Here is a 26,469-nt window from a genome sequence, read left to right as displayed (position 1 = left end):
CTCAATATTCGATTTTGAACATGACAATAACCATTAAATGCATATTATTGATACAATGACACATCCGACCATGTGCCCAAATCAATCTGAACCGATGCACATTATGCTAGCCACCATTAATATGGTCTTATTTAGTTTAAAATTAAGTTCTGAATTTAATTGGTTAGTCTCATTATTTAATTTTATTTTTTTTAAAAGTAAACTTAATTCGAGATATGCATATTATACAGCTTAATACCTTGTTTCATACCATAAGTACCTGATACCAAATTCTTCTTCTTTTCGAATGAAGGAAGTTGGGTTAAAGAAAAAATAAGTACCTGATAAGTAGATATTATAGTTAGACTTGATCCAATCAATACGTAACCTAACTTAGTTAAAATAAGACAAAATCCGTTAGGTAAAAGGAAGAATAATAAATAAATAAAAATAAACAAGTCCTAGTCAATCTACAAACTTCCAACCATATTACTTAGGAATCAACCATGCAAAGCCATATGTTTCATCGTGAATGTAGTCTGCACGATCGAACTGATCATGACGGAGCCAATGCACGAACCCTAGCAATCCAACTTACATGAACATTTGCCATTTGGACCGCGTATATATACGTGCATGGTAGTTTCCGATATTGTTAACAAAATACAATGATGATTCTATTGGAAGTACATAACAAGGCTTCACAAGCTTCCAACGAGGACTATGAACTGGCCGTAAACTAATGCATCTCAAGTTACAACTTGGCATATATTTCGCTACTTCTACACGAGTAATAGCCAATCGGGTGGGCTCAAGTTGAACCCCGGGGGAATCCATGCACACAATTAATGCTACGATATTGCGATGAGATTATGGATTTATACCAGCGGTGTGAATGTCTTTCATCGTCATCCACTCCCACTAGTCTAATTGAAATTGGTAGCAGAAGGAAAATAAAGAAGAGAGAAGTGCTATGAGTTGTATAACTTTTTCTATGCCACTTGAAATCAAAAGGAGTTTTGTTCAGTGCATTTCCTAAATAGATGAAAATAGACCAAAGTTTATAGTGTTAATAAAAAGAAAAGTAGAGTTAGACCAATCAATAAGTCGAGCTTACGGTCATCATTAGGTGGTTAAGTACGTCATTAGGCGCATCCACAATTTATGTCATGAACTATGTAGTACGTAGTTATGTCATCCATCATCCCTCTCCAGAGGTCAGCATATATTATTCTCGGCTTGATATTGTTAACAAAATAATTGTCACGTTTGTAGTACTCTGAAATATGGAAAAGGCTTTTAAGTCAAGCTTCCAATATGCACTATGATGCTCAAAGAAGTAATCAACTCACCTAATGGCATTTTGAAGAGTTAGATATTTGAATAACGCGTTTTGTTATCTTTGAGAGACAAAAAGGAAATGCAAAATTAGCTCTGGTAACCAAACTAGTGTCTAAGCATGTCATAGGAAAGAAGACACTTCTTGTGTGTGTATGTATGCCTGTATTCCTTCTTAACAACATGGCTTAGCAAAAGAAACTTCAGCTGATCTTTCTTGGAATGACAAGGATATACATAATAAACTTATGGGCTACAGAAGAATGAGCAATATTAGCACCCTAGCTTTGTATTCATAACACCATATGCTTCTCAGATAAACAACTGCCGCAATTCGGCATATCAGTTGAAACAAATGAATAATTAGACGTAATGATTTACAGAAATCTGCATACAATACAAACTTGAATTACAAGGCCCAAAAGTGGCCTACATACAGCCAAAGTGACAAAATAAGCAAATCCAGAATCACAAACCATGAATGCTTGCACCTTGCAAGTACAAATCCAAATAGATTTCGAAAATCTACATCAACAGTTGCATGGGATTTTAAAATATAGAGCCACCAGTTTATCATAATCAGTGAAGTCATAATATCTTCTTTTACCAATCTCGCTTTAACAGAACGGCCCTGATCAAGATTGCATAACTAGGAGACCAGATTTGATGGACCAGCATGTGTAAGAGAAGGGTGTTATTTCCCTGGGCTCCAGTTACAGCCATCAAGTTATATGCTGATTTTTTTTTTTCTTACTTAAAGGCAAACATTCGGATCTTCTTCATCAGAGTCAAACTCAACCTGTCATCAGTCGATGTGCCTGATCAGATAGTGTAACTTAAACATCTACTAAAAGAAATTAATGAACAATTTTTCCATATGATACAAAACCTCAAAAGACTCAAAACATGTCGTGTGTATATATATATATATATAAGATATGCAGCAGTAGCCGTTATAAGAACTGGCCACATTTGTTTAAATACCTCACTCTGGAAACAAAACTGTATTAACAGATCTTATCAGCAGAAAGTCATCAGAAACACTCTAACTCTTACAAGAACAATGTCAAATGGTACAACCTCTTTATCAAAATACTGGAAAATTTGAGTGTGATCCCATTTCATGCCACTGCTGGTCAGATATTTGAGATTTAAATCCAAGTGCCATATCATTACAAGATTTGTTGTGACCATAAAGTATATTCTTGAAGCACAAGCACACAATTAGGTCTCCTCTTCCAGCAGATTTCCTAAATTCTTATTCTATCTCCACTATAGTTTATACTCTATAGAAACTTTGACAATTAGATCTTTAAGCAATATTAGGGAAAAAAAAGTGAAAAGAGGAAACTCACATTTTCATCTCGATACCACTTTCCATGATAATCACGCTTCCATCCAGAAGCTGTAAACTTGAGTTCCTTTTGTTGACGTTTATGGAGTTCCATATGCCAGTCCACAAGCATCTTACTATGAGTTTCAGTGCCCACTAACTTTGTAGCAACATTGCTAGACTCATCAATTCTAGAATTTGCAGAAGTCCTTTTTACAGAACTACAAGAGGTAGATAGTTCTGGGGCCTTGACCAAAATGTTTGTTAATATTTTCCCATCATAAAAGCCATCTCTGGCATTAAGATCATTAAATTTGCTTGTCTGTGCTTCCAAGATAGCTCTCCGTGTCTGTTCGATTAAAGGTTTCTCTTGAATACTGGAGCGCTTTAGAGGAGGAACAGAGCTATCAGAAGTTGACAAGAGAGTAGAATCTCCTGATAAAGCTAGTCTCTTGTTTAACTCTTCCTGCTTTGATAATTCTTGTTCCTTCAGCCTAGATTCTGCAGCAATGTGGCGAGACCCCTTGTTATGCATCTGTCAAGCTAGAGTAATTAGAAATATGATAGTGGTCAAAGAACATATGACCTTCTATGTTTACAGATGACAAAAAATGAACAAGTAAATGCATGAGAAAGCGTTGGAATCAGTATACATTGAAGAGCTTCTCATCATGTTTCAACCTTCAAAGAGTCATCTCGGGTAAATTAGAGGAAGCACCTTCTTTATCCATGCATAAATACAAAATGTCACCATGTATAAATAAAAGTAGAGAGATCCACCAACTTTCCTATATCCATCAAATCAATCAAAAAGTCAACTTCAAGGCACCTACCTTGAATTTACTTAAAAGATGTTTTGAAAATAAATCATTTTAACCTTTTTTTGCGAAATTTAGTTTAAAGGCATAGATCATCTTGAAATCGTTCCACCATTGGCTTGATCCCTTGTTTCTAGATTTTGGCCAGCTCATATTCACATATTAGTTTCAAAAGAATATCGCAGGAGGAGCTCCATTGTTCCTTCATGGCAACAACATAGTATTTTGGGGTTTAAACGGAGTCCAGAAGAAAAATAAATGATCAATAAAAGACTTCTTATGGAAAGTTATCCTAAATCAACTGAAATATAGGCACATAATTGACTAAGGTTGGTTCAATTTACCAATTTGCTGACTAAAATGTGATGTTTACTAGAATGATCCGTCAAAATCTATCAAGTAATCACAGAGATCTATAAATTAAGGAAATATAGGAAATGAGAAGAGAGGAAGACTTACGGATAGCATGAGAGGGGAATCGACGATTGGGTTGTGAGTGCAAACGAGGCAGACGTACTTGCCGTTGGATAGCTTCTTGAAAGAGGAGGAAGACGAAGACGAAGACGAAGACGAATAGAGCATGAGATCGTCCACCCTCCTCTTCCGCTGCTGCACCTCCCTCCCCCAGCTATCGCCGCCAAAGACGCTCATTTGAGCTCTTCGACGGTGACCACACCGCGCTTGCGATCCGCTCGTTGAGGGCTCTCAAGGAAGAGAGAAGGCTCTGAACCAAAGGAAACCTTGGTTATTGAATAAGTCGGCGACCAGGGCACTAATGAAGACCGACTTTGCTTTAATATTTCGTTCTAAGACTAGCGATGCTTTTTTCTTTTCTTTTTTTTAGGTTGACAAAAGGCAGTACTAACGATGTTAAAGAGGTTTAATTCTGAGAATAATTCGGTAAATAGGTGAGCGTCGAAACTGTTCGCAATAATAGGTGTGTTTTGTTTGGCCCTTATATAGGAACAGGTGCGTTTCCATTCTATTACTACGCTAGAATTCGAACACTTGAAAATAAACGAACGAAGGAACCGGCGTAGGACTGAGTGCCAAATTCTAGCTATCGCCTTTCTCTCTACTCTACCACAGTTCTCGTATAGAAGGACCTCGCCGGGAGTAGTAAAAGCTTCAACGATGGGACGCGCCATCTCCCAGGAAGCCTTCGAGGCGTTGGTGAAGGAGAACATGGAAGACCTCGGCATGGAACCCGACGAAGCCCTCGAAGACGCGATCGAAACCCTAACCCTTCAAGGCGTCGACCTCTCAGGTAAGTTCTGAACCCTATCTCCCCTCTCTAGAATTATCTTTCTATGTGATGTTTACCAGATCTCTACTCCTAGCAATGCGATCCGACTTGGATCCAACACTTCGCATTGCTGATTTCGTCGACTATTTGAGATCTAATCTTTCCGATGAGGATTAAAATAAACTACGTAGATTTACTTAGTTTGATTTCGTTTTCCGTTATGATCTTGCTCTTTTGCAGGGATCATTAAGTGCATTCCTGGAGTGAACAGTGTGAAGGATAATCCTGTGATTCAGTTGATAGATGGATTAAAGAACAACAAGAATCTTGAGAAAATGATTGAGATGCTTGATAAACTGTATGATTTGTGCTCTACTGAGGGTTCGGATAATGCATCCATTGCAATAAAGAATGGAGGAGTAGAACTACTCACCTCGCTATGTTCTTCACTTGATGTTAAATTTGATAGACCGCTTACTTCGGCCTTGAAGGCTCTGAGCTCCATCCTCTGTGGTAAGGGCATCGTATCTGACCTCTCCTGTGATTGAAATTTGTCTTGTTGCAGTAATGTGTTGATTTTGACTTTTAACTTGATGAATCATAATTTCTACATTTTTTAACTATCATACTGTCTACTTAATCTGATCAGTTATGAGGGTAAATTCTTCTTAATTACATGGTTCTAAGTAAATCCTTAATCCAGCATTACTCACAAGATACAATGTATTCTAGTTAGTATTTTCTGATTAGCATACAGTACCTTGAAAGTAGAAGCTGGCAATGAATTATCTGCCTGAATCTTATAGGACACAATCTCCCCATCACAGACCAAATTGTGCTGTTATGATTCTTTCAGTGAGGAAAAGACATATTTTGTAGTCTCCTAAATGCAAGCCCCATATTGGCATAATAAGGACCCAATAGAAAATAATCTGAATACATTTATGTGTCTATTGAAGTAAGATTAGCAGGTTAATTAGTTTCCGGCCGTTCTAACTGATGACACAGAAGTTCAAGTGAATTGAATATAAATGTTCTAACATCATCCTTTGAGTGTCGTAGTTGTCTTCATTTTTTCATACTTATTCATGGAAGGTTAAATATCTATACTCCAATTTTTACTATCTTTCCTTAAATTCATGGTAGTCTTCAGCCTGTGAGTTATCAGGCTGCACAAAATGGGCAGCATCTCCCGTAGAAGTTGCTAATCTTGGCCTGTACTATCAAGATGAACTTGTGTTTTTTTTTTCCAAACTCCCGTGCACATTGTTCAGGAAATGAACCTTGCAACCTATAAATGGGACCACATGTCTCTATGAGTCAATTTTTCTGTCCGATTCAATATTTAAATATTCTTTTACTTTTCCATTGTTTTGAACTAATGTTACTCCTTTGTTAAGTCAAAACTTATTTAGAGGGTTCTTCAAATTCAAATTAGATGGAACTGTACCATGCTTCATGTTTCATGGCTTTATTTCACTGGTATAAGTACTCATAAGAGGAATCATCTTCTTCCTGCATATATATGATGGTAAATCTCTATGAAAAGTTTGTCCGTAGATAGCTTCTTTTTTCAATTAAACGATGCCATTCATCCAGCATCACTCATTTTGATGTTTGACTTCATCTACAGATGTACAAAGCAGTGAATCATTTCGGCAAAGTGGTGGGCCTAAAATTGTTGTTGATATTCTCCATGGAAGTTCTGAATGTTTAAACCTATTGGATAGTGGTTTTGCTGTTGTAGCAGCTGCCTCAGCTGGTAATGAAATCGTAAAGGAATCATTTATGGACTTGAAGCTCGATGAATATATCATGGAGATTTTGAGGGAGAAATCTAAATATGATGTACAACACATATATGATGCCATACGCATTCTTTTAACCCCCGATGACAATCGTGTGCTGGCTTCTCAAGTAATTGTCCAACTGATTCTTATATAGAGCATGTATTGATAACCTCATCTTAGCCTTTTGTTCTACTTTATCTTACACAATTCTGCTACCTTGGAAGACTTTGCACGTTGAAGATGATAACTTATACCTAAAGGAGCATCAGATTTTTCCTGCATCATACCTTATCTACATCCATTTTATGCTCATGCAATCTTTCTTCTAGCTGAAATTCTATAAATTGTGAAGTCTTTTATTCAGAGGCGCATACCATATCAGCAGGGTTTAAATTAATTGTAGTTCTGAAAATCAGGTGTATGGATATGCTCGAAAATTTGCAAAAATTGGGGTCGCTAATGTTCTTGTTGATGTACTTCGAGTGGGAGTAGATTCAGCTCGCTTAGCTTCCACATGTGCTTCTTTAAAGGCAATTGCTGTCAATGTAAGTTTGCAGAACTCAAATATAAATGACTACCTCTTTATTTCCTACTAATTTATGAACATTTTCTGACTCCATTGATAGAATGGAAAGCTAGCCATTCTAATAAAGGGATGAGATGAGATAAAATTAGCACGTCGTAGGAGTCTTATGCTTGTTACATTCAAACTGGATTTGGATGTGCTCAGTGACATTACATCGTCAAGAAGGATCACTTGGTATACCATTATCATTTTAATTTGTTGTACCCTACACGTTTGTTTGCAACTTAGATGTTTGTCGGTTTGTTTGTTTAACGGCTATTAATTTTACAAAGAGATAGGGAATTTCTAGCATTATTTTCTAATTTGTCCCTGGTCAAGAGGTGTGTTCGTTGCAGAAATTTTAATCAGAGATTTGAGAGAATATATACGAAATATTCATACGATGCTGAAAAATTATGAAACTAGATCGATTGGCTTCATAATATCTTGATCTACGTTTTTGATATCCAGATGCTATTCATATTTGGATTTTATTTAGGGTATAATCGGGATTTAACCTTGGATTATTAAGGGAGTATAGACTGGAGGCCAAGGTGGTGATGATGGGTGATGTGGCTTGGGGCTATGGTTGGTGTTGTTAAGTGGGCTACTGAGGGAGGACGTGGTGAATGATCAAAATTTGAGATTAGAAGGGAAGAGGAGGGAGGAGGGAGAGGCCAATGCCAAGGATCTAGGGTGGTATGACAGTTAAAGGAGGGAGGAGGGCATTGGCCTTGGTGGTGGGCGACGACTAGGTTGAAGGACTTGAGGGAGATAGGGAGAATGTGAGGAAGATAGAGAGGAGAGGAGAGATTAGGAATAAAGATAAACTCCAATAATTCGATAATCATAAATAGGCTGCTCTCCACATATTTATAGAGGCCAATCTGACTTGGACTCAAATTCCAATTACAATTAAATGATTTAACCAATTAGACCAAAACTAGCAAGTGATTGAGTTAAGTAGGACTCTATCAAAATAGCAGGTGAATAAAAATAACAAATGATTAAACCAAGATAAGTTGGCTTGACCCAATGAGCCCAATATCCTTCAAGGTGATCCAATCAAATCCAAATCACATCATGTTTTTAGCATTATTTTCTCATATGTGGTTCCATGAATACTCCAAAAGGGCCAACATGTGCGCATTTTCTTTGGAAGAACAACTTTTTAAACTTGCATTCATCTTGCTTGGGTTTTAAGTATTTCTTCTGATCCTTATGATCAAACCTTTATCCTTAGAGGCAAAAAGAAAAAATCCAATAAATTTTATGACAAATGATGTTAATTATGAAGTATTGTAATCTTTTTGCCCTTCCCTCTTTTCCTTTTTGCAGGATGACATATGTAAATCTATATCTGAAAATGGTGGCATTGATGTAACACTTAAGTGTATTGATGACAGTGGTGAACATGGTAACAAAATTGTTGCAAGGGCTTGCTGCTCTTTGCTTTCTAAGGTCTAATTGCTTATCAACTATCAATTGCATACTTTTGTTTGTTAAGGATCAATCAGCCTGTTATGAATATTTTCATTCAATAATGAGTTCTATCTGTCTGAAGCTGGCAGGAAGTGATGCAAACAAGAGTGCTATTGTTCAACTGAATGGTCTGGATAGACTAATGAAGTTATCGTCCCGATTTTCTGAAGATCCATCAGTAATCCAAGAGGTACTTCAAAACCATGAAGACTGTAGAAGTATAGCAATCACTTTAAAGCATGTTTAGCTTTATAACTGAAAATGTGTAAAATACTAAAATTGAATCAAACTCTTTGTGATGCAGGTTATGTCTATTATAACTGTCCTCTCATTAAGGTCGCCAGAAAATGCAGCCCGTGCAATAGAAGCAGGGGCTGGAGATCTTGCGATCCAAGCAATGCAAAAGTTTCCTAGTTCATACCAAATGCAGAGACAATCTTGTCTTATGATTCGCAATCTCGTGGTTAGAAATCCAGAAAACAGGTAGGTTTCTAACTTTCTAGATTCAAGAGAAAAAGTTCCAGATCTGATTGACAAAATTTTAACCGAATTTGTCTAGTCGTCAACAGAAATTGTTAATGAAATTAATTGGTTCTCTTTATATGGCTAAAAATGTCTCAAATCCTCGTAACTTTTGAAACATTGTCAACCGAAGAGATATTTGTTTCTAAGTCATAGGCAAATGAAATCCATCCAATGAGATGTGAAGCAGTAAAATTGAAACTAAAATATTCTGACTAAACTTTGCAGGTTCTAACTTCTGATTATTGACTTCTGTAGCTCTAATTAGTTGTAAGGAATCACTTGCCTTTGTTTTTCTTCAATTTTCTTTGGGTGTTTCTTTAAATGTTCCTGTTTTGTATATAAGCCATGAAATGAATTTCCTTAAGCATCATATTAATCCAATTTCATGGAATATCTACCATTTTGAGAATTTCCATCTGATTGATGCATTAAATCCATGTTGATCTCTCATGAGTCAGGTTGAACAGTAGGACTGGCCAAGTGGTCCTTTTTGTCTTTGCACTTTGTTCTTTTATGTCCTTCCATGTGCTCCATAATAGGTATCTGGAAATACATCTCTAGAAAATACAGATGCAGCTGTTGAAACGTGAAACTTCTTGAAAGAAAAATACTTGTTTCTACTTTCTCTAAAACTTATCGTGGAGGATCATTTTTAACCTATCTCGGACCAGAACTTCCCATTATAGAGGATGAAGTTTTTGTTGAACTGGACCATTTCTCACCTGACCTGCTCCATCCTTTTGTGGTCATCATTCATTCTCGTGATGGACTTCTTTTGAACAAATAGTTTTACGAGCACACAAGAGCTCATGAATACCTCCCAGAAATGATTTTGAGAGAACCGATAAGAGTTCATATTAAAGATTTTATAAAACTTGAAAAGTTATTTTACCTCATCTTATTCCTGCAACTCAATTAGTCTTATTAATCGCATATATTTAACCTCCCGTCTCTGCAGGACAATTCTTCTTAATAATGGCATCGAGAAGCTCATTAGGAAAGCCAAGGGAGTTCACGAGACTTGCAAGGACGCTGCAACCGCTGCATTGAGGGATCTGGGTTTAGACAACTACAATATTTAACCGGTGTAGAATCAGAATGGCAATTTTTCAGGATTCTCTGTACGTCAGACTGTAAGAACGGAGGCATCTTCTATATCCCATCGTCAAAGGTGACAGTTTGATAGGGAATAACTCTTAAACTAGTTTAGTTATACTTATTTTTTTAATTTGAAAAGAAAGCTTAAATTGATTTTGACTATTATGATGTTTGATTGTAAACTGGCTTAGTAAGATTGTGATTACACTTGATGTAATATAATTTCAAATTAAAGTGATCCTTAATAATGATATTGTTTTACAAATTGATGATAATGTATGTCAATTGACAAAAATAATTTTTAGTAGTAGATTTATGAAGTATACCTACATAATATTATTTAAATTATTTTTAATTGTGCTGAACTTATATAAGAAAAGTGCCCACTAACTTGTTTGCACATATAATATTCATTTTTTTTTCCGAAAAATATGGTTACCAAATATTGATATCTGTTTTGATCACTAAAATTACTATTTTACACTTTTAATATAATTTTAATATATAAAATCTCTTTTTCTTAACATATAGTAACCTAATATAAATACTCCTTTCACCGCTAAATTACTATCTTACCTTTTAATCTGGGTATGACATCCAGTAGACTAGTACCCATTTTTCCTAAAATATAATTATCTAATATTAACACTTATTTTAACCGCTAAAATTGCTACTTTACCTTTTTTTATCTGATTTTGGAATCTAATTAAGCCTATTCTTCCTAAAACATGGTTTATTATTTTCCCGTTCACAAAAAATTGTCATGGCAATTTGTCCCTTGTAAAATTTTGCGGTATAAAAGCTTTGAATAGATAAGTTTTGTTCCCTCGCTTTCCCCAATTTTGAAGAATAGATAGATTTGCCTCGGATTCAGCTTTTGCACAACAAATAGATTTGAAGACGGTTTTCCCGGCAAAGCATCTCATCAATAAGCACCATTAAACTAACATAATGAAAAGCAAGCTCAACTTCCGAAGCAGAAAGACGCCAGAGAAGACCTGAATTGTCGTAAAATATCACAAGCAAAAACTAAACGAAAAGAAGATCGTATGAAAGAAAGAAAAACAGAAGGGTGAAGCATCTTCAAAATGTCAAGTGAAAACATTTTAGGAAGTAAGAAAATATCTCTTTGGAGAAGCACAATATGTTGGTAAGAATAGTGATCATCTGACAATCAATTTGCTACAATGTTCCAGTGCACCTCTAACTAGTTTCGTGAAAGAAAAAACCAAGTGTTCTCTCTTATAGGTTCTCCCCAGGGGGGTCTCGATTTTTCTTCCGTGGTCAGAGTTACAGACCTAAAAAAAATAGGAAAGACATTACAATCAGAGTGAAGAATGGATGTATTGCAAATAAATAAGCATGACAGAAATGAAAATCACCTGAACATTCATTCTGTTCGGAATCTGTTGTATTTGTCAATATAAACTTTCAGAAAAATCATCTAAAATGACCGGACCTTGTGTTATTCAGCATGCTTATCCTGCAAAAAAACAAAGAAATTAGAAGATAAGCAGTTAGTTGTTGTGGATAGAGAATATTGAATAATTCTACAAAAACTTTATCAATCAGTACCAAAGGAACAAATTTTAAATGTATAAATAACTGTTCTTTGTATGTATACATAAAACAGCTTACTCCATTATTTGCATCTGATTTTGTTGCAACCTGGAACATTCTAGAATAAGCCCTGCGCTCTTGATCTCGTCTGTCAGCAATCTGTTTATAATTTGAACAATTTAAGTCACACAATTACTGGGAAGCACGTGACATATAATTTTCAAGTCAGGTTATATTTGAAATAAGGCTCTCTACGGAAATGCATAGGATTGACCTTTTTCTTTGCAGCAGTAAGCTCTTTCTTTATGCCCCCTATTTACAATACAAGCACAAAAGAACGACTTCAGTTGCACATAACATAGAAACTAAATATATCAAAAAAGAAGAGTTGCTATAAACCATCATTAGGCTCCAGTTCTAATGCATTCTTGAAGCTCTCAACGGCTGCATCAACATCATTAAGTGCCATGTGTGCCTGATAAATATTACAAGAAATTGATTAGAAAAGTCTGGCTTCTAATGTAAACAAAACCACAAGTAGACAGAAATCTGAAATGGATAGTATGATCAAGTCATGGGCAAGTGAAATTATCTGCTTGCACATGCAAGCACATACATGTTGGTGTGTACGTGATGTATGTGGCTCTGCATGCTACGTCAGTGTGTGAATCTACATAGCTGTTAAACTTAGAAGTTTTCTCTTCAAAATTCAGCTTGGTATTCTGCATAATCTAAATATGTGCTTCCGAATTGCAAACGGCTAGTCTATACTTGTCTTGTCAGCAATACAGAAGATATTTACCAACAATTCTCACATTTATACTCTACCATAGCAACAAAAACATGAATACATTTACCAACTAGTGAGTAAGAAGGGATAGCTAGTTATCACAGACATGGAGGTAAGGTCGCATTCAAGCATTACCTTAAACAATCTGAAGAAACGCTATCTAAGTAATTTCAAGATGAAACAGAACATATCAACTGAAAAGGTGTATTATTTAACAACAATTCATCCAAAATACCTAAAGAAACTCCAGTCACTCCACTAATTAAATAACACAGAAGCATCAACTCACATATTAGATGCAAAATACACGAGAATCATCAGACGGCATATACTAACCTGACCTTGGCGGAAATAAGCTTTGGCATTACCCTCTCTTTCACGCAATGCAAAGTCAGCGTCTAACAAGGCACCCTTCAAATCTCCTAATTTCAACTTGCAAGCCTACCACATAAAAACATCAAAGACTTGAGAGGAATAGATGAAGAATAAACTAATAAAGCTTGTAAATTAAGACTAAGCAATGAAGAATAGCATGGTCAGTGAACAGTATGCGTTCATCAAAAGAGAGCACTGAGAAATTGCATTCTCATTAGTATGATAATTACCCGCTAGCGAGAGATTAAGCAACATATCACCAGCTATAACAGTATAAGCAAAAAAAAATTAGCAAAATAACTACCATGTTCCTTATACACGACCGTGGAAAACCTGGTGATCAATGTGGATTCTTGACTCAAAAGTCCAAACCTACATTAATTAGTTCTCAATGACAACAACTGGAAGAATCTTTGCGAGCAGCATAAGCAGTTGGTCAGCTCCTCAAAAAGCATCTATGTTAACTTTTCTTTTTTAAGAAAAAACTACTTGCATTCTCATGTTGACAAAGTAATCGACTTGTTAGGAAATAGAGGAATATTGAAGCCCTCCAAACTAGGCAAAGCTGGGATAGCACCTATCAGGCCAATATTGTATGAGTTGAGTCCAAAAGAATTCGCCTCTCTCTTTCCAGCCCTCTCTCTTCTTAGTTCTGTACTAACACAAATGCTCTTTTTACATAGTAAAGCATTTAACAATTAAAAGTGATAAATCTATTGTCAGGACAGGAGGTGATTGATAAAATCAGAATACATATTCCCTGCATCACACTGTTTTAAAAAACTTCCGCCTTAAAACCTAAGCTCCCACCTTAAATATGATATAACTAGGATCCACTTAGGTGGCGCAACTGCTTTTGCATCTCGTACAATATTTTAGTATGGAGATTGATTCTGAAATTTAAAATTATTATACATGTTAGTTAATTAGTAGATGTTACTAGCCTGTTATAGTTCTTAACAAGAATGTATTTGCGTTTTGCTTAGATTATAGGTTAATTATATTAAACTCAAATATTCAGTGAAAGTGATTAGAAATAAATTACCAGTAAAATGCATAAACCAGAAGCAACAGGAAGCAGCCTCTACATTTCAGAAATATAGTGTGCACCCCAAAACAATTATCAAAGTGCTTGTACAAACTGGTACAGTCAAACTTGCTGATAGAAGAAATACTAGGTCACCACATCCCCAACTTTTAGATCTTCAGCATTGATCTTAGGCTAGCTAGTGATAGTGTGATACTATTCAAAAAGTTACTGTGGATAGAAAAGCTTACAGAACTATTTGTGAGTATGATAGACTTAGTCTTTCGCAACAATGAGCTCTTCTCTGCACATGCACAATATTGGAAAATATATATTTTCAAGTTATTATAAAGTTTAGGAGAAAAAAAGGAGTATTCTGAAAGATAAATACCTTCATCAATTTCTTCCTTTTCCCAGCAAACATCTAAGTAGCGCAAAGCTTTCCTGTATTTTCTCAGAGCCATCTTATAATCCTGTTTCTGCATGAAGGAAAATTCTAAAGTTAATAGTAACTAGATAACCAACAGAACAAACTAAAAAAATATGTTGCCAGATGTAAACAAAAGAAAACTCTTTCTGAAAAACTGAAGGATGCTGCAGAGAATAGTTGACTTTATGCATCAACATTTTCCAAAGGTATGCAATTTTGACATTATCAAGTTGCATCACCATTAAAAGACATTTAAAAAAAAAAAGTGATGAACATTATTATTTAAAAGACTATTCTGAAGTAATAGAAAATCAAAAGCAAAGAGAACATAACTAAAACAACATTCTCAATATTATCAACCTTAAAGTTATCATTTCCAAAAGTCTTTGCAGACTCCACGACATTCATCCACCAAGAGACCTCATTGGGCTTCTCATCGAGGTCATTTGGCCAATCAGGATATGTGTCACCATCTTTGAAAAAATTTGAAACTCCATCACTAGCCCCTTCTGGAAGTTCTCCACAGTCAGCAACTACAACATCAACAGCCGGACGATCACCATCTCCAACAGGAGAATGCTCAATTGAGCGCACCACGCCCATTCCCTTAAGAACCTTCCCAAAGACAACATGCTTTCCATCTAGATGAGAGGTACGTGTAGTAGTGATGAAGAACTGAGAACCATTAGTATTCGGACCAGAATTAGCCATTGATAGCATTCCTTTTCTTTCATGCTTTAATATAAAGTTCTCATCCTCAAAATTTAGTCCATATATGGACTCCCCTCCAGTTCCATCACCAGCAGAAATATCTCCACCTTGTACCATGAATCCTTTGATGACTCGGTGAAAGCATGTTCCCTGAAAATATAGTTATAAACCGAAATGTAAGCATAGTCAACATAACATAGTAAATAAAAACCGAAAATCAAACTTAAGTTCTAGATTGCACACAGCAAGATGTCTTCCTTGTTCTGGGTTGAAGTGTTAGAAAGAGCAATACACAAAGAAGTGCAGAATTGCTTGTAAAATCAGTCCCATTTAACATATAAAAAATCTTCATAAATGAGGTCATGAAGTTACCAAAATATAGAGGAAAACAGAATGGGTTTAAGCGGCACAAAAAAATCATATGCTTACAGAAATGGATTCGTGTTAAATCACATCCTTAAGTATATGAGATTCACATATGCCACAAATAGAAACCTTAAATCGTGCAAACATGAGTTATAACAAAGTTTTAAGATAATAAAGAACAACTCCACTGGAAAGAAAAAGGAGGGGGGCATTTCAATCCTAAGTAGAAAATTAAGTTTAATGCCTTGTACTTTATCGCAATTTATCCCTTCTTTGAAGTCCAGTAGCTTGCCTGTTAATGTTTGTGCAACGAGTTGCTAGTTCTTGTTTCACAGTTCTTATCTCCGCTGTTCAAACTAAATTTAGAGATCTAAATATTGTGCAAAACACAAGTTGCATATAATTAAATATAAGCGTACCAACAATAGTAGCCCTCCTGCTATTGTGCAGGAATGAAATATAAATCTACACGAAGACACTGAATGAGTTGCATTGCTTTCTACAGCAAACTAGCTCATTATTAAAAGGAAAAAAACAATCCCAATTTCATATTCAACAACGATTAGTCAAGATAATATAAAAATTAAACTAAGACAAAGGAGAAGTAAATAGGGAAGAGCACAAAATAAAAGGAAACCCAAGAACTACAATATTTGAACACTCTTCTATTCCTCCACTGACAAGCTCAGAGCGGAAGCATACCAAATCCACGCGACAACAATCAGAAAAAGACATTAATACCCCCATCGAAACCGAGAAATCCCACGGAGAAGCAACCTCCGCAGCCATCCGATTCGAGAAAACCCCAAGGGCAAACCCAAGAAGCGGTAGGAAAAGCAAAGGTACCTTGAAGTGAAGAGGGACCCCTGTGCTGGGTCCGACCCCCTTCTCCCCGGTGCACAGCGCCCTGAAGTTCTCCGCGGTCTTCGGAACCACCGACGCGAAGAGTTCCACCACGATCCTCCCTTCCATCTCCCCGCCTATGGTCAAGTCCAGATAGCATCGTGGATTCGCCGCCACCTGGTTCCCGTCACCGCCCTCCATTGCCCCAGGTAGAAACCCTAATTTTTCTCGCTCGGATTCCAATGGCGGCCTCCGCCTCCAAAACAGCAGCGCTTCTTATTCGATTCAAATAAGTAACCGGAACCCAGAGAAGGGGAGGGCATTAATATTGGCGTTAATATTTTGGGTAGTGATATAAGTGTCGGATTTATGAGTGGTAGGTGGCCCCCCCTTCCCCCCACGAAGTGCGCTTGGACACTGGAGCAGCTCTCTCTCTCTCCCTCTCTCTCTCTCTCTCTCTCTCTCTCCTCTATCAGTGCTTCTGGAACAATCGATGTGTTTTTATTTGGTTCATGAGTAATTATTTCAGCAGCCCTGGGGTTGAAGTAGTCAGCGTGAGGGGAAGAGATTTTTGTCATTTACTGGAGTCGGGCGAGGGTTTTGATGACTACAGTTGTGTATGACTCGTTGCTAATTGGGCTGGAAAAAGGCTAGCTTGGGCCTTCTCTTGGATTTCACTCTTCTAAACTCGGCTTTTTATAAAAGTGGTCGAATCTAAATTTGGCAAAATATAATATAATATATATGTATTCCTTTTCTTTTGTGAGGAGGTAAGTTTGTAAAAGCTGAAGTCGGATCTGCTGCAATAAGACAGTAGTGTTAGTCCTTCTAGGAAAAATAATGATATTCTTTTATGAATGAGAAATAAAAGAAAAGGTACTGCTTGCGAGTTGCGAGATAGGAAAAAGTATTGGTTGCAACTTGCTAGTTTTATAGAAAAAGTAACAACTAGCAATGCAAGATACGTACTCTTTCGGCATTTCTTTGGGGGGAGGGGGGTTTGGAATACTCTTTAGGCTTTGATCAAATCTTTGCACGATAAATCAAAAGGAACGAATGCGTGATTTGCGTATAGATTTATCCACAGTGATATTTATATATCTATTATCTAATTCCTAATCCGTATCGTTCCCATTGATGGTGATGGTGACGGTGATGGTGAAGGACCAGACACCACCGACACTGGATGAACAAAAATATGAGGTACCGACGTACGCCCTGATACATTCGAGCCTTATCTTTTCCAAGTGTCTAAAATTAGAATGGGATACATCAAAGTGGGATTCAGAGTACTCCCCTAACAACCATATAATTCACGTCCAAAAGGAAAGCCTTTTATTTTAATTAAGATTTCTTTTCATTTTTTGCTTTTAATTTTTTTATTTATGTATTTACTATTTTAAAATTAATATTTATATGTATAGTTTTTTGCTTAGGTATCTCTTAAAATCTTTATTTTTATATAGATATCTATATAAATTAACTAATATAAATGAATAAGAAGTTTTTGAATGCTATACATACACAAAAGAAATACCTAAGTATTAGTACACTGTTTGTGAGATCAGCGTGGATAATCTACAGAATTCTTAATAGTAAAAAAATTTACTTACACCTTCTAAACTAAAAATATATGATTCAGAAAGTGTAAATGGTAAAAAGAAATTAGAAACTGTAGTCTAAGTAAAATTATTCCTAAACTAATTTCCCACTTTAAATTAGTAAAGAGAATAGTAGCAACGCCAACTGCCACTGTTTAACAGTGAGCCCAGGAAAAATTAAAACCTTTGGCGGTTGTCCATTGAACAGTGCCCACCACTTACAGCCCTATAGTGGAGAAGCACGAATCAGCTGTAATCTGATAGCCATGATATCTTTGTTTAATTTCTAAAGTGCCCAAGTGAAATCCTGAGGATTATAGCCTATTATTATATGGAGGACAACAAATACATGTGGTATAGTCAAATTCAAACTTCTTGTTTGAGGCCAGTTGTGTGCAGTGTGCTGAAGAATGCTTTTAACTTGTTGAATACGTTCAATGATCGCCAAATTTTAATAATTGTTCTACAGTAATAGAACATTGGAAATTAGGCAAGGATTCTACGGAAATCGTGTTAGGCCGACAAGCAAGTGCATATTTTGATCAACCTTTCCAATTCCTAAATGCATAATAGGAACCAAATAGTTCTATCTCCTGGCTCTACCCAAACGTTTTTTGTTTGCTTTTCCTTTCAACTCGAAAACCGAGAAGATGAAGTGATACCATTGGAGAACACTGAACATTGCCTTCGACAAAACGAAGAGTATTTAGTGCACAAAAAAAAAAAGAGTTGCCTGAGTTTATGATTTAGATGGAGGATCACACCAATAGTCATAAAATTCATATGTCAAGTTCACAAACAAGCAAGCATTCAAAGCTGTGGCCAACTGTGCATTATTGCGGTATTTGATTTCTTTTTTTCACATTCGATTTGATATGCAAGGGGAAACGATCCATCTTGGTGGGTGAATTGGATCCTGAGTTGTGTATGGTAGATCTCATCACTTCCAGCCGAAACAACCCAACCTACATGAGGACGGGAAGTAAGACAAAAGCTTAGGCTCGTTTGGATATGGCACAGCATAATTTTTTTTAAAATATAGTAATAGTTTCAAAACTAGTTTAGCAAAACATATTTCTCTCTCATCTTCTTTTCCATCTAATATTTTGCATTTTATCAATATAATATAATCATCATGTTACCCTTAAAAAGAAATATCACTTTAATTATCATTTTAATATTTCTTTTCCTCTAGTCTCTCTTTTATCTCTTTATTTCTCTTCTCCTCATTCATCAATTAATTTACATCCAAACATTACATGTCTAAACCGATTTATACCACATCCATACGCTACCTTAAGACTCACTAAAACTTGCATGTGCAAAAATGAAATTGAAAAATAAAAGCATCCTTTGAAGAGAATATGTCAATAATAGTATACCAGATTCCCAATTAATTTTTGGTGTCAGATAATAAATGTAAAGTCAAATTTGAACATTAGTCTAATGCCATTGGTGAAGATCATTTTCCAATCCTACTTATCCCTTTTCTTTTCCTATATATAACATTGTAAGGGGTAAGGTCAAACTGTTGCATTCTGGAATTTTGTTGGAAATTACGTACTAATCCCATAATAGCATGTAAATTCCGTAAGCATCGGAGTAATTTCTACAGAGTTTTTCAAATTTAAAGTTTTAACTTACCCTAGTTTGAGAGAGGTATCAGAAGTGTCATCGTAATCCTGCGATCCCCCTCCTGAGTGTGATGCAGTTGCCACGGATTCAGAGGACTGCCCATCTTCAGCAATAACATTTTCTGTTTCATTCACAGCTTGTTTTCCAATACTTGGTATCTGCAATATCTGCACCAGGGACATATAAGAGAGAGGGAGGGGGGGGGGGAGAGAGAGAGGTGGAAGAGATAGGATGAAGTTAAATGCAGGTACGTATTAGATGAATTTTACTTGATTCCTCAGTCGCATGTTTTCTTCCATCAGTTCTACCCCCTGTCAGATCACCAATGCAGCATACATAATGAGGAACTAATGCTGTGAGGCAATTTGTCATCATTTATATATACATAGGAATAGTACTCAAATGTTGATAACTACAAGTCAACATCCATTGTAAAATAAACTTCTGCAAATTAAGAATCTCGGCAAATCCTACCAGTCACTATGAAGACAGGAAGACCAAAATAATGTCAATGTAGATCAGTAGCTGAATTATAAAAAAGAAATGAATTTCTTCTTGGATAAAAATATGTTCTTCCCTTTATTGGAGGAGTTTCTTTTCTAACCTTTTGCTGAAGACAATTTATCTGCTCCATGAGCTTTTCATCCTGAAATGAATTGAAAAGTATACATCATCATCCATATCCTAGGAATCGTTAAGAGGGAGGAATTATTCTCATTGGGTGATATACCTTTCTGTGAAGAACGCGCGTCAGACCAACGTCAATATTTTTCTCCAGCTGCTGCAACTCCTCTATACTCAATCCGTCAAGTTCCTCTCCTCTCATTTGTCTACAATGGAATGAAGAAATGTAAGAAAACCACACAGTTCTGGTACATGCAAACCATACAAAGTCAACTGGTAAAATATAAGGCAAACCTCAGCTGGAGGCTTGTTTCCGCAATTTGTTTGCTCAAACTTGTACAGTTGCCTTTCTCTAACTGCACAGTAGCAAATTAGATCTGGTAACTGACATTGTTACACAGGTAATGCAATATATGTGATAATTCATGACTACAGCCATGATAGTTGCTGCGTGATTAGGAACAGTAACATACCATAACTGCTCAACCACTAGTTAACTTGGATAATAGCAAGATAATCTGAGTATCTGACAATACAATAAACTGCCAACTGGCCGATAATTAAAGAACTTCAACACTCTTTGAGCTAGAAGAACCGAATATCATGAATGGACAAACAATAATGTTACTAGAATTCTAGAAAAAAAAAAACCACCTAGCATCTGATAAAACTGTTAATGTGAACATTTCTACTTAAAATATTTAAAAGAAAATTGTCCCCAAATATATCTTTGTGTTTCACTGTAAATTAGACAAATATGGAAAATGCAGAATTAAACATATTAATTTGAATTTTACATGATTTTGGTCATAGCCTCATAGGAGTCCTAAATTTTTGCACATACATATCATCTAGGGTGTTCTGAAATTTTGAAATGAATTAGCAAGAATGAGTTATCCAAATTTATTAACCAGAATCTTATAGATCCGGATGAAGAAAGATGAATTATAATTGATTACCATTAAATATAGGTTGTGTAACTCCCTTTTATATCAAAACGCTTTGTATTCTCATTAGTATCCAGATTCTAGCTCTTTTGATTCCCTAGTAAGTCTTCTTACCATTAAATTATGATTTGCTGCATTAACTTATTGCAACTCTCAGTATAGAATATAAGATATCTATGCTACATATTAGGTGCATACATGCACAAATTACTGAGCAGAGAGTAACCCTTCAATTTTCACATTCTACTGTGAGAAAATAAGAGAGTTCAATCACAAATATTCAAGTAAATGTTCTTGTACTTATATAGCATTAATATTGTGCTGTACTTACATAGCAAAGGCTGTAAAGAATCCAAATAATAAAGCTTTATCAACCACAAAATAAATGATTAAGAACATAGTAATATAGCATATTGTCATAGAACTTTGAAGAGTATTATTTGGTTATTCATTGTCTAGTTCCTTCAATTTCAATCTATTGTTGTGCATAAAGGAAAACATACCAAACGAGTTCTTCATTATATTATTTTTCTCAAGCACAATGCCAAACAAATCCATATAGCTGAGATAGTAATGGTCAATAGTAGCATTGATGGCCATGTCAGTCGGTATGGAACGTGCTAACCAGTATGCCCATGTGTGCCATCGGCATGCGTCAGCACATCTTTGACACATTTTTAATAAAAATTAAATATATTTAAAGATGATTTTGCGTGTTTGAAACATCAATCTTTAGTTTTTGGTTTGAATATATAAATTAAGCCTATATTATAATATTTTATCTTTAAAGATTGAATATTTTATTAAAACTAATATTAGCGATTGAACATTAATATGATTGTATACTTTATAATATGATCAAAATCGAAAAAAAGCTTCACATGATATCTCATGTTTGTCGCATGATAAAAAAGAGAGGATATTTTAGATTTGTCACTCTAATGAACCCATTTCGAATTAATAAAATTATTTTCAAACCTCATGCATCCATACCGGTCAACACAAATTGACACGAGGTGTGCCACTGGAACACCTTGTACCAGGTTTTATGCCACCATCGGCACTAGGCATGTCGACCAACATGACCATTATTACATGGTAGGATAAATGCCATATCTTACATTCAAGTCAAGAGATGGTTGATCTAACTTCTGTAGATTCTTCGAATGTATGCTGTGTTTCTCTATAATGTCCTTCATACTGCACAAAGAAAAATTGAAGCGCATTAACTTCTCTGTGCTTGATTAGTGTGTTTTACTAAGAGAGTTCAAGAAACAAAGAAAATCTATAACAATTTTGATTGAAAAGCCTGATGATGCTACGTGGCTCTATAAACATTGTATATGATACTATGTGCTCCATATAAAAATTAGATTTTGTAAACACCATCGATATTGCGCCCAACTATCAACCTTTTGACAAGTTTACATTGAGTATTAAGTAATGAACTATTTGACGAGCTAAGTAAAAACTGAAGAATCATGATCACCTAAATTAACATAGTGAAGTAATCTTTGAGAAAGAGCAATGACAGACCATATAAAATTGAACAAAAAAACCCTAAAATATGAGCTCGAGAACAAAGGGCTTGTATACTTAACTGAAGATCGAATCATCTCCAAAAAAGAAAAAAGAAAAAAGAAAAAAGAGAGAAGAAAACAGAAATCAGCCTTGAAATAACTCATTAGGCTTACGTTCTTTCCTTTTGTGCAACAATGAAATAACTCAAATGATGTTTTTTAAGTGCAGGCTAGTTAACCAGCTATATAGAGGTGACAACTTGGCCCAGGTTCATCTTCAGTTCGAAACTGGAAAGAAATGTCTGAAGACATAACAAAGTCTTACAGTCAGTGGAATTTCGAGCTCATTGTCTTTAAGGAGACAAAGAGTTTTTACATAAAATATGCTTATCTTGGCAAAAAAAAATTAACCAAATCATTGCCACAAAGTTTACTATTAAGCCGATGCTTGCACATAACACCATCGTAAGTATGATACTGGAAAAGAAAACGAGAAATATAACTGTTTAGTCGACCAAGTTGACAAGCAAACCAAGAAACCTCCTACTTGCCCGCTAACTTAACAAATTTTGCTATTTTGTATCTAGTACTTACTTTTCCCGTTAATTGTCAAAGTACAAAACGCTAGGAGTTTCTTTTTTTAAATTTTAATTCCTAGCTACAGACAAAGAAAGCAGATGATTCTCTACAGTAATCAAAATTTACTCATTCGTGCCGCGACCCTTATGCCACCCTAATGATCACCAACCTACAAGTACCTACAGAACCAAGGAAAAACAAAGCAAAAAAAATCCTACAGAAATAAATCTAAACAAAACCCACGTAAAATATTCTGCCATACCAAATCCGAAAACTCGTTTTTCTAGAAGAATAACATAGCATAAACCACTTCCCTCTTTCCTAGACACCAGGAAAACCAAACAAACGGGAAGAAGAACCCAACAAGGCGATATAGGAAAAGACTGTAGTAACTTTGTAATTTCACACCCAAATATCCAAGTCGGACGGTTATCCTGCATAATTTCGTCTCTTCTTACTTTAGGGTAGCCAGTCGTTGGAAGAAAAAAATAAATAGTAGTAGTACCTTGAGTTTGCAAACTGGAAGAGCTTGCCGGTGGAGGAGAACACGATCAGCGCGACCTCGGCGTCGCAGAGAATGGAGAGCTCCGCCGCCTTTTTGAACAGCCCCCTCCGCCGCTTCGAGAACGTCACCTGCCGTGCCGTGGTGTTGTCGATCTTCCTGATCTGGATCTTTTCCCTCGCCATTCTCTTAGTCTCTTTCTCTCTCTCTCTCTCTCTCTCTCTCTCTCTCTCTCTCTTTCTTCTCTATCTCGAGTTCCAACCAACAAGAATTGCAAGCCAGTATTATTTCGCGTTAGTAAAATAAAGCACGCACGCAGATAGAGATGCGCCACTTTGGGTTAGAAAAAAGAGCGCGACGTTTCCAAATTAAGCACCCGCCAATCAGAACCCTAGATGCACTTGGGGAAATGCATATTAAAATACTTAGGAAATGGGTTTGTGGTGCAGTAGTACCACGTGAGCTCACCTGAGGTCGGGTTTTCCTCGGAAGAAACCAAGGGCCAATCGAAGAGGAGCGGAGAGGAGAGAAGAGGAAAGCAAAGGAGGAAGAGGAAGGAGCCTCTTGGATCGCCTTTTATGGCGGAGGAGTCATGGGGAGCGAGAGCGTCGCTGAATAGCTCTAAATCGCCTTTCTATCACCTCCTGCAAGCTGGCCCTCCCACTTGGCCAGTTGTAGCGTCCTCTGCCTCTCTCGTCGCTGCCGATGCTGCAGCCGGATATAATCAACTATTAATGGAGAGTAATGATGCGGTACGGAAAAGATGACCGCATCAAATACTACGAGGTGTTTTAAAAATTATATGTATATATATCCATACATACACTATGAAATAATGAGACGGGCGGATGTAGGTGACACGTGAGCCGCGGCTCCATTTCTTCCACGTGGACGCTTCCGTTTTCCACTCTCAGTTTCTCGCCAAGAGCAAAGTCGTGGTCGTGACTTTTGAGGTTGTTTTGTTTAATTTCCTGGCTACAAACCAAAATTTAAATAAATTTTGAAAAAAAAAATCATTGCAAGTACATTCGAAGTCGATTTTTTTTTTAATAAACCAATCGGCAACCAGATTAACTTAGAATAATACAAATAATTTTAATATTATCAATAATAAAGGCGATAAAGTAGAGTGTGACCCTCCTTCAAAATGCCACCAGCGGAGGTTAGATTGTAGGCTCTTTTTCGTATTTAGGTGTATTTTCCAATTTTATCCTAAATGTCGCCTCACATGCCGAATCTTAGACTTTTCGCTTTGTCTTAATTAATCATGGACTAGGATCACAACATCGATGAATCTTAAAACTCTCATCAACAAACAGTCTTCACCCCAAGATCCCACTCTCACTGTTTCTAATTATCAATTTTTTCTTTTTATTTCTTCTCTCATTGTTTCAGGAAAAAAACAATTCGGCCACAAATTATTTAGCTGACCTAGAACAAGAACAATGATATTCTTCTATTTTAATTGACTCGTCTCTGTTTACTTATTAAATATTTAGCATAGAGATGCGTATCTATATGAATATTTAATATATTTTTATTTTTTATAATAATATAATTATTTTTTTACGGAGCATAAATAGCTGCATGAGTACATATGATTTTTCTTTCCTACTGAGTACTTATGCTAATCATACTTACGCTACTTCGATGCTTGAGAATCTCTTTAAGAATATTGCTAGTGACTATAATTTTACTCTTAAGTGCAGTTTATATATTTGACGTTGCTGATCTCTCAAACTGGTGGAAGTTAAATTAGTAGTTAATCCCATAGTTTGCTCTATTCACTACTCTTTTAATGTAACTTAGTCGAGTTCTCTCACAATACGACAATGATTATATGCGGTACCTATTGACCTTCGTAGTTAGTAATTAATCATTTAGCTATAGTGTGGATTATGTGGACTTATATTACACTTTCGTCCTCTTTCTCTTCAAGGCTTAGATGGCTCACTATTTATATTCATCTTATATTTTAAATAAATATTATTTAAACATGTCGTTTGATAAAGTCCTTTGTAATTCGTTCTAAGAAAATAAAAAGAAGATAGAGCTCTTTTATCTGTTACCATGCACGATGAACGAAGAAAGACATATGTCAGACTTGTTCCTATTCAACGTTTACATTTTATCCTATAAGTTAGAGTTTTAATAAATGCATACCAGTGTTTAAATCCTAAACTTTTTTTATCAGACTTTTATTTAAAAGGACATTTTTTTGAAATAAATAAAATTGTTCTATTTTTTCTCCTTGCGAATAAATATTCTGAAAGATATTTTTTTTAAATATATAGTAAAATTTGATTTCGTACTAAGGAGGTGGTTTTCGCAAATGTGCCAATAAACAAGGAGTTGATTTATAAATTTGTTAAAAGAGGATGAAGTTCTCTTCGCAAAAGATTCGAAATGCAGACAGTTATTTGCAAATTTTTTGAAAATTAATTCGGCAATTCGACAACGGTATTCTGCAGCGTGTGTTATACTGTTCTCCTTCACCTTGCCAATAAATATTCTGAAGGATATTTTCTCAAAATATGTAATAAAGTTTGATTTTGTACTAAGGAGGTGGTTTTCGCAAATGTGCCTGTAAACAAGGAGTTGATTTATAAATTTGTTAAAAGAGGATGAAGTTCGCTTCGCAATAGATTTTAAATGCAGGCAGTTATTGGCAAAAAATTTTAAAAATTAATTTGGTCGTCATAATTCTACAACGGTATTCTAGTGCGTATGTTACGCTATTCTCCTTCCCTGCTCTATATATATACTAATACACCGGCGCCCCAAC

At 35.8% G+C, this 26,469-nt stretch overlaps 4 protein-coding genes across 6 annotated transcripts; 1 reads left to right on the top strand and 3 right to left on the bottom strand.

The window, feature by feature from the left end:
- Positions 1–1,634: 1,634 nt before the first annotated feature.
- On the bottom strand, positions 1,635–4,243 carry LOC140779084 (uncharacterized). The gene is made up of 3 exons (XM_073124046.1): positions 3,928–4,243; positions 2,673–3,185; positions 1,635–2,116 (listed from the first exon to the last, which is right to left on the bottom strand). Exons 1-3 carry the CDS (start codon positions 4,117–4,119, stop codon positions 2,072–2,074), a joined length of 750 nt encoding a protein of 249 aa, XP_072980147.1. The 5' UTR covers positions 4,120–4,243; the 3' UTR covers positions 1,635–2,071.
- A 208-nt stretch (positions 4,244–4,451) lies between these two features.
- Positions 4,452–10,439, top strand: LOC140779083 (uncharacterized). The gene is made up of 8 exons (XM_073124045.1): positions 4,452–4,735; positions 4,955–5,227; positions 6,348–6,631; positions 6,921–7,049; positions 8,408–8,530; positions 8,634–8,741; positions 8,856–9,034; positions 10,035–10,439. Exons 1-8 carry the CDS (start codon positions 4,603–4,605, stop codon positions 10,156–10,158), a joined length of 1,353 nt encoding a protein of 450 aa, XP_072980146.1. The 5' UTR covers positions 4,452–4,602; the 3' UTR covers positions 10,159–10,439.
- A 738-nt stretch (positions 10,440–11,177) lies between these two features.
- LOC140779433 (peptidyl-prolyl cis-trans isomerase CYP40) lies at positions 11,178–16,763 on the bottom strand. Its single transcript, XM_073124494.1, has 10 exons — positions 16,280–16,763; positions 14,717–15,217; positions 14,318–14,405; positions 14,178–14,230; positions 12,861–12,965; positions 12,134–12,209; positions 12,009–12,046; positions 11,813–11,893; positions 11,557–11,657; positions 11,178–11,472 (listed from the first exon to the last, which is right to left on the bottom strand). The coding sequence occupies exons 1-9, from the start codon at positions 16,475–16,477 to the stop codon at positions 11,640–11,642; spliced, it is 1,158 nt and encodes a 385-aa protein (XP_072980595.1). The 5' UTR covers positions 16,478–16,763; the 3' UTR covers positions 11,178–11,472; positions 11,557–11,639.
- A 1,848-nt stretch (positions 16,764–18,611) lies between these two features.
- On the bottom strand, positions 18,612–24,439 carry LOC140779568 (MADS-box transcription factor 22). 3 transcript variants are annotated; one of them, XM_073124688.1, is made up of 9 exons: positions 24,153–24,439; positions 23,688–24,075; positions 22,205–22,283; positions 20,431–20,492; positions 20,243–20,342; positions 20,117–20,158; positions 19,782–19,823; positions 19,522–19,679; positions 18,612–18,842 (listed from the first exon to the last, which is right to left on the bottom strand). In XM_073124688.1, exons 2-9 carry the CDS (start codon positions 23,867–23,869, stop codon positions 18,818–18,820), a joined length of 690 nt encoding a protein of 229 aa, XP_072980789.1. In that variant the 5' UTR covers positions 23,870–24,075; positions 24,153–24,439; the 3' UTR covers positions 18,612–18,817. The 3 variants fall into 3 exon arrangements, with proteins under 3 accessions (XP_072980789.1, XP_072980791.1, XP_072980790.1); XM_073124690.1 differs by having other exon boundaries at positions 23,688–23,933; XM_073124689.1 differs by having other exon boundaries at positions 23,688–23,927.
- Between the last annotated feature and the right edge of the window lie 2,030 nt (positions 24,440–26,469).

This window comes from Typha angustifolia, chromosome 15, assembly GCF_048772165.1.
Source record: "Typha angustifolia cultivar Huaian chromosome 15, ASM4877216v1, whole genome shotgun sequence".
Classification (NCBI taxonomy): Eukaryota; Viridiplantae; Streptophyta; class Magnoliopsida; order Poales; family Typhaceae; genus Typha; species Typha angustifolia.
The sequence above is the reverse complement of the archived record's forward strand: the minus strand, read 5'-3'. Positions and strand labels throughout refer to the sequence as shown.

Excerpts from the sequence above, each read along its gene's own strand:
- LOC140779083 (XM_073124045.1), top strand. The coding sequence starts at position 4,603 with ATGGGACGCGCCATCTCCCAGGAAGCCTTCGAGGCGTTGGTGAAGGAG. Across the intron at positions 4,736-4,954 it reads TCAAGGCGTCGACCTCTCAG|GGATCATTAAGTGCATTCCT; the intron begins GTAAGTTCTGAA and ends GCTCTTTTGCAG. Across the intron at positions 6,632-6,920 it reads ATCGTGTGCTGGCTTCTCAA|GTGTATGGATATGCTCGAAA; the intron begins GTAATTGTCCAA and ends TCTGAAAATCAG.
- LOC140779568 (XM_073124688.1), bottom strand. The coding sequence starts at position 23,869 with ATGGCGAGGGAAAAGATCCAGATCAGGAAGATCGACAACACCACGGCA. Across the intron at positions 20,493-22,204 it reads AACCATCTCTTGACTTGAAT|TTAGAGAAAGGCAACTGTAC; the intron begins GTAAGATATGGC and ends GCTACTGTGCAG. Across the intron at positions 20,343-20,430 it reads GAAACAAGCCTCCAGCTGAG|ACAAATGAGAGGAGAGGAAC; the intron begins GTTTGCCTTATA and ends ATTCCATTGTAG.
- LOC140779433 (XM_073124494.1), bottom strand. The coding sequence starts at position 16,477 with ATGGAGGGCGGTGACGGGAACCAGGTGGCGGCGAATCCACGATGCTAT. Across the intron at positions 15,218-16,279 it reads GGGTCCCTCTTCACTTCAAG|GGAACATGCTTTCACCGAGT; the intron begins GTACCTTTGCTT and ends CTATATTTTCAG. Across the intron at positions 12,210-12,860 it reads CTTATTTCCGCCAAGGTCAG|GCACACATGGCACTTAATGA; the intron begins GTTAGTATATGC and ends AATATTTATCAG.
- LOC140779084 (XM_073124046.1), bottom strand. The coding sequence starts at position 4,119 with ATGAGCGTCTTTGGCGGCGATAGCTGGGGGAGGGAGGTGCAGCAGCGG. Across the intron at positions 3,186-3,927 it reads ATTCCCCTCTCATGCTATCC|ATGCATAACAAGGGGTCTCG; the intron begins GTAAGTCTTCCT and ends CTAGCTTGACAG. Across the intron at positions 2,117-2,672 it reads AGTGGTATCGAGATGAAAAT|GTTGAGTTTGACTCTGATGA; the intron begins GTGAGTTTCCTC and ends GACTGATGACAG.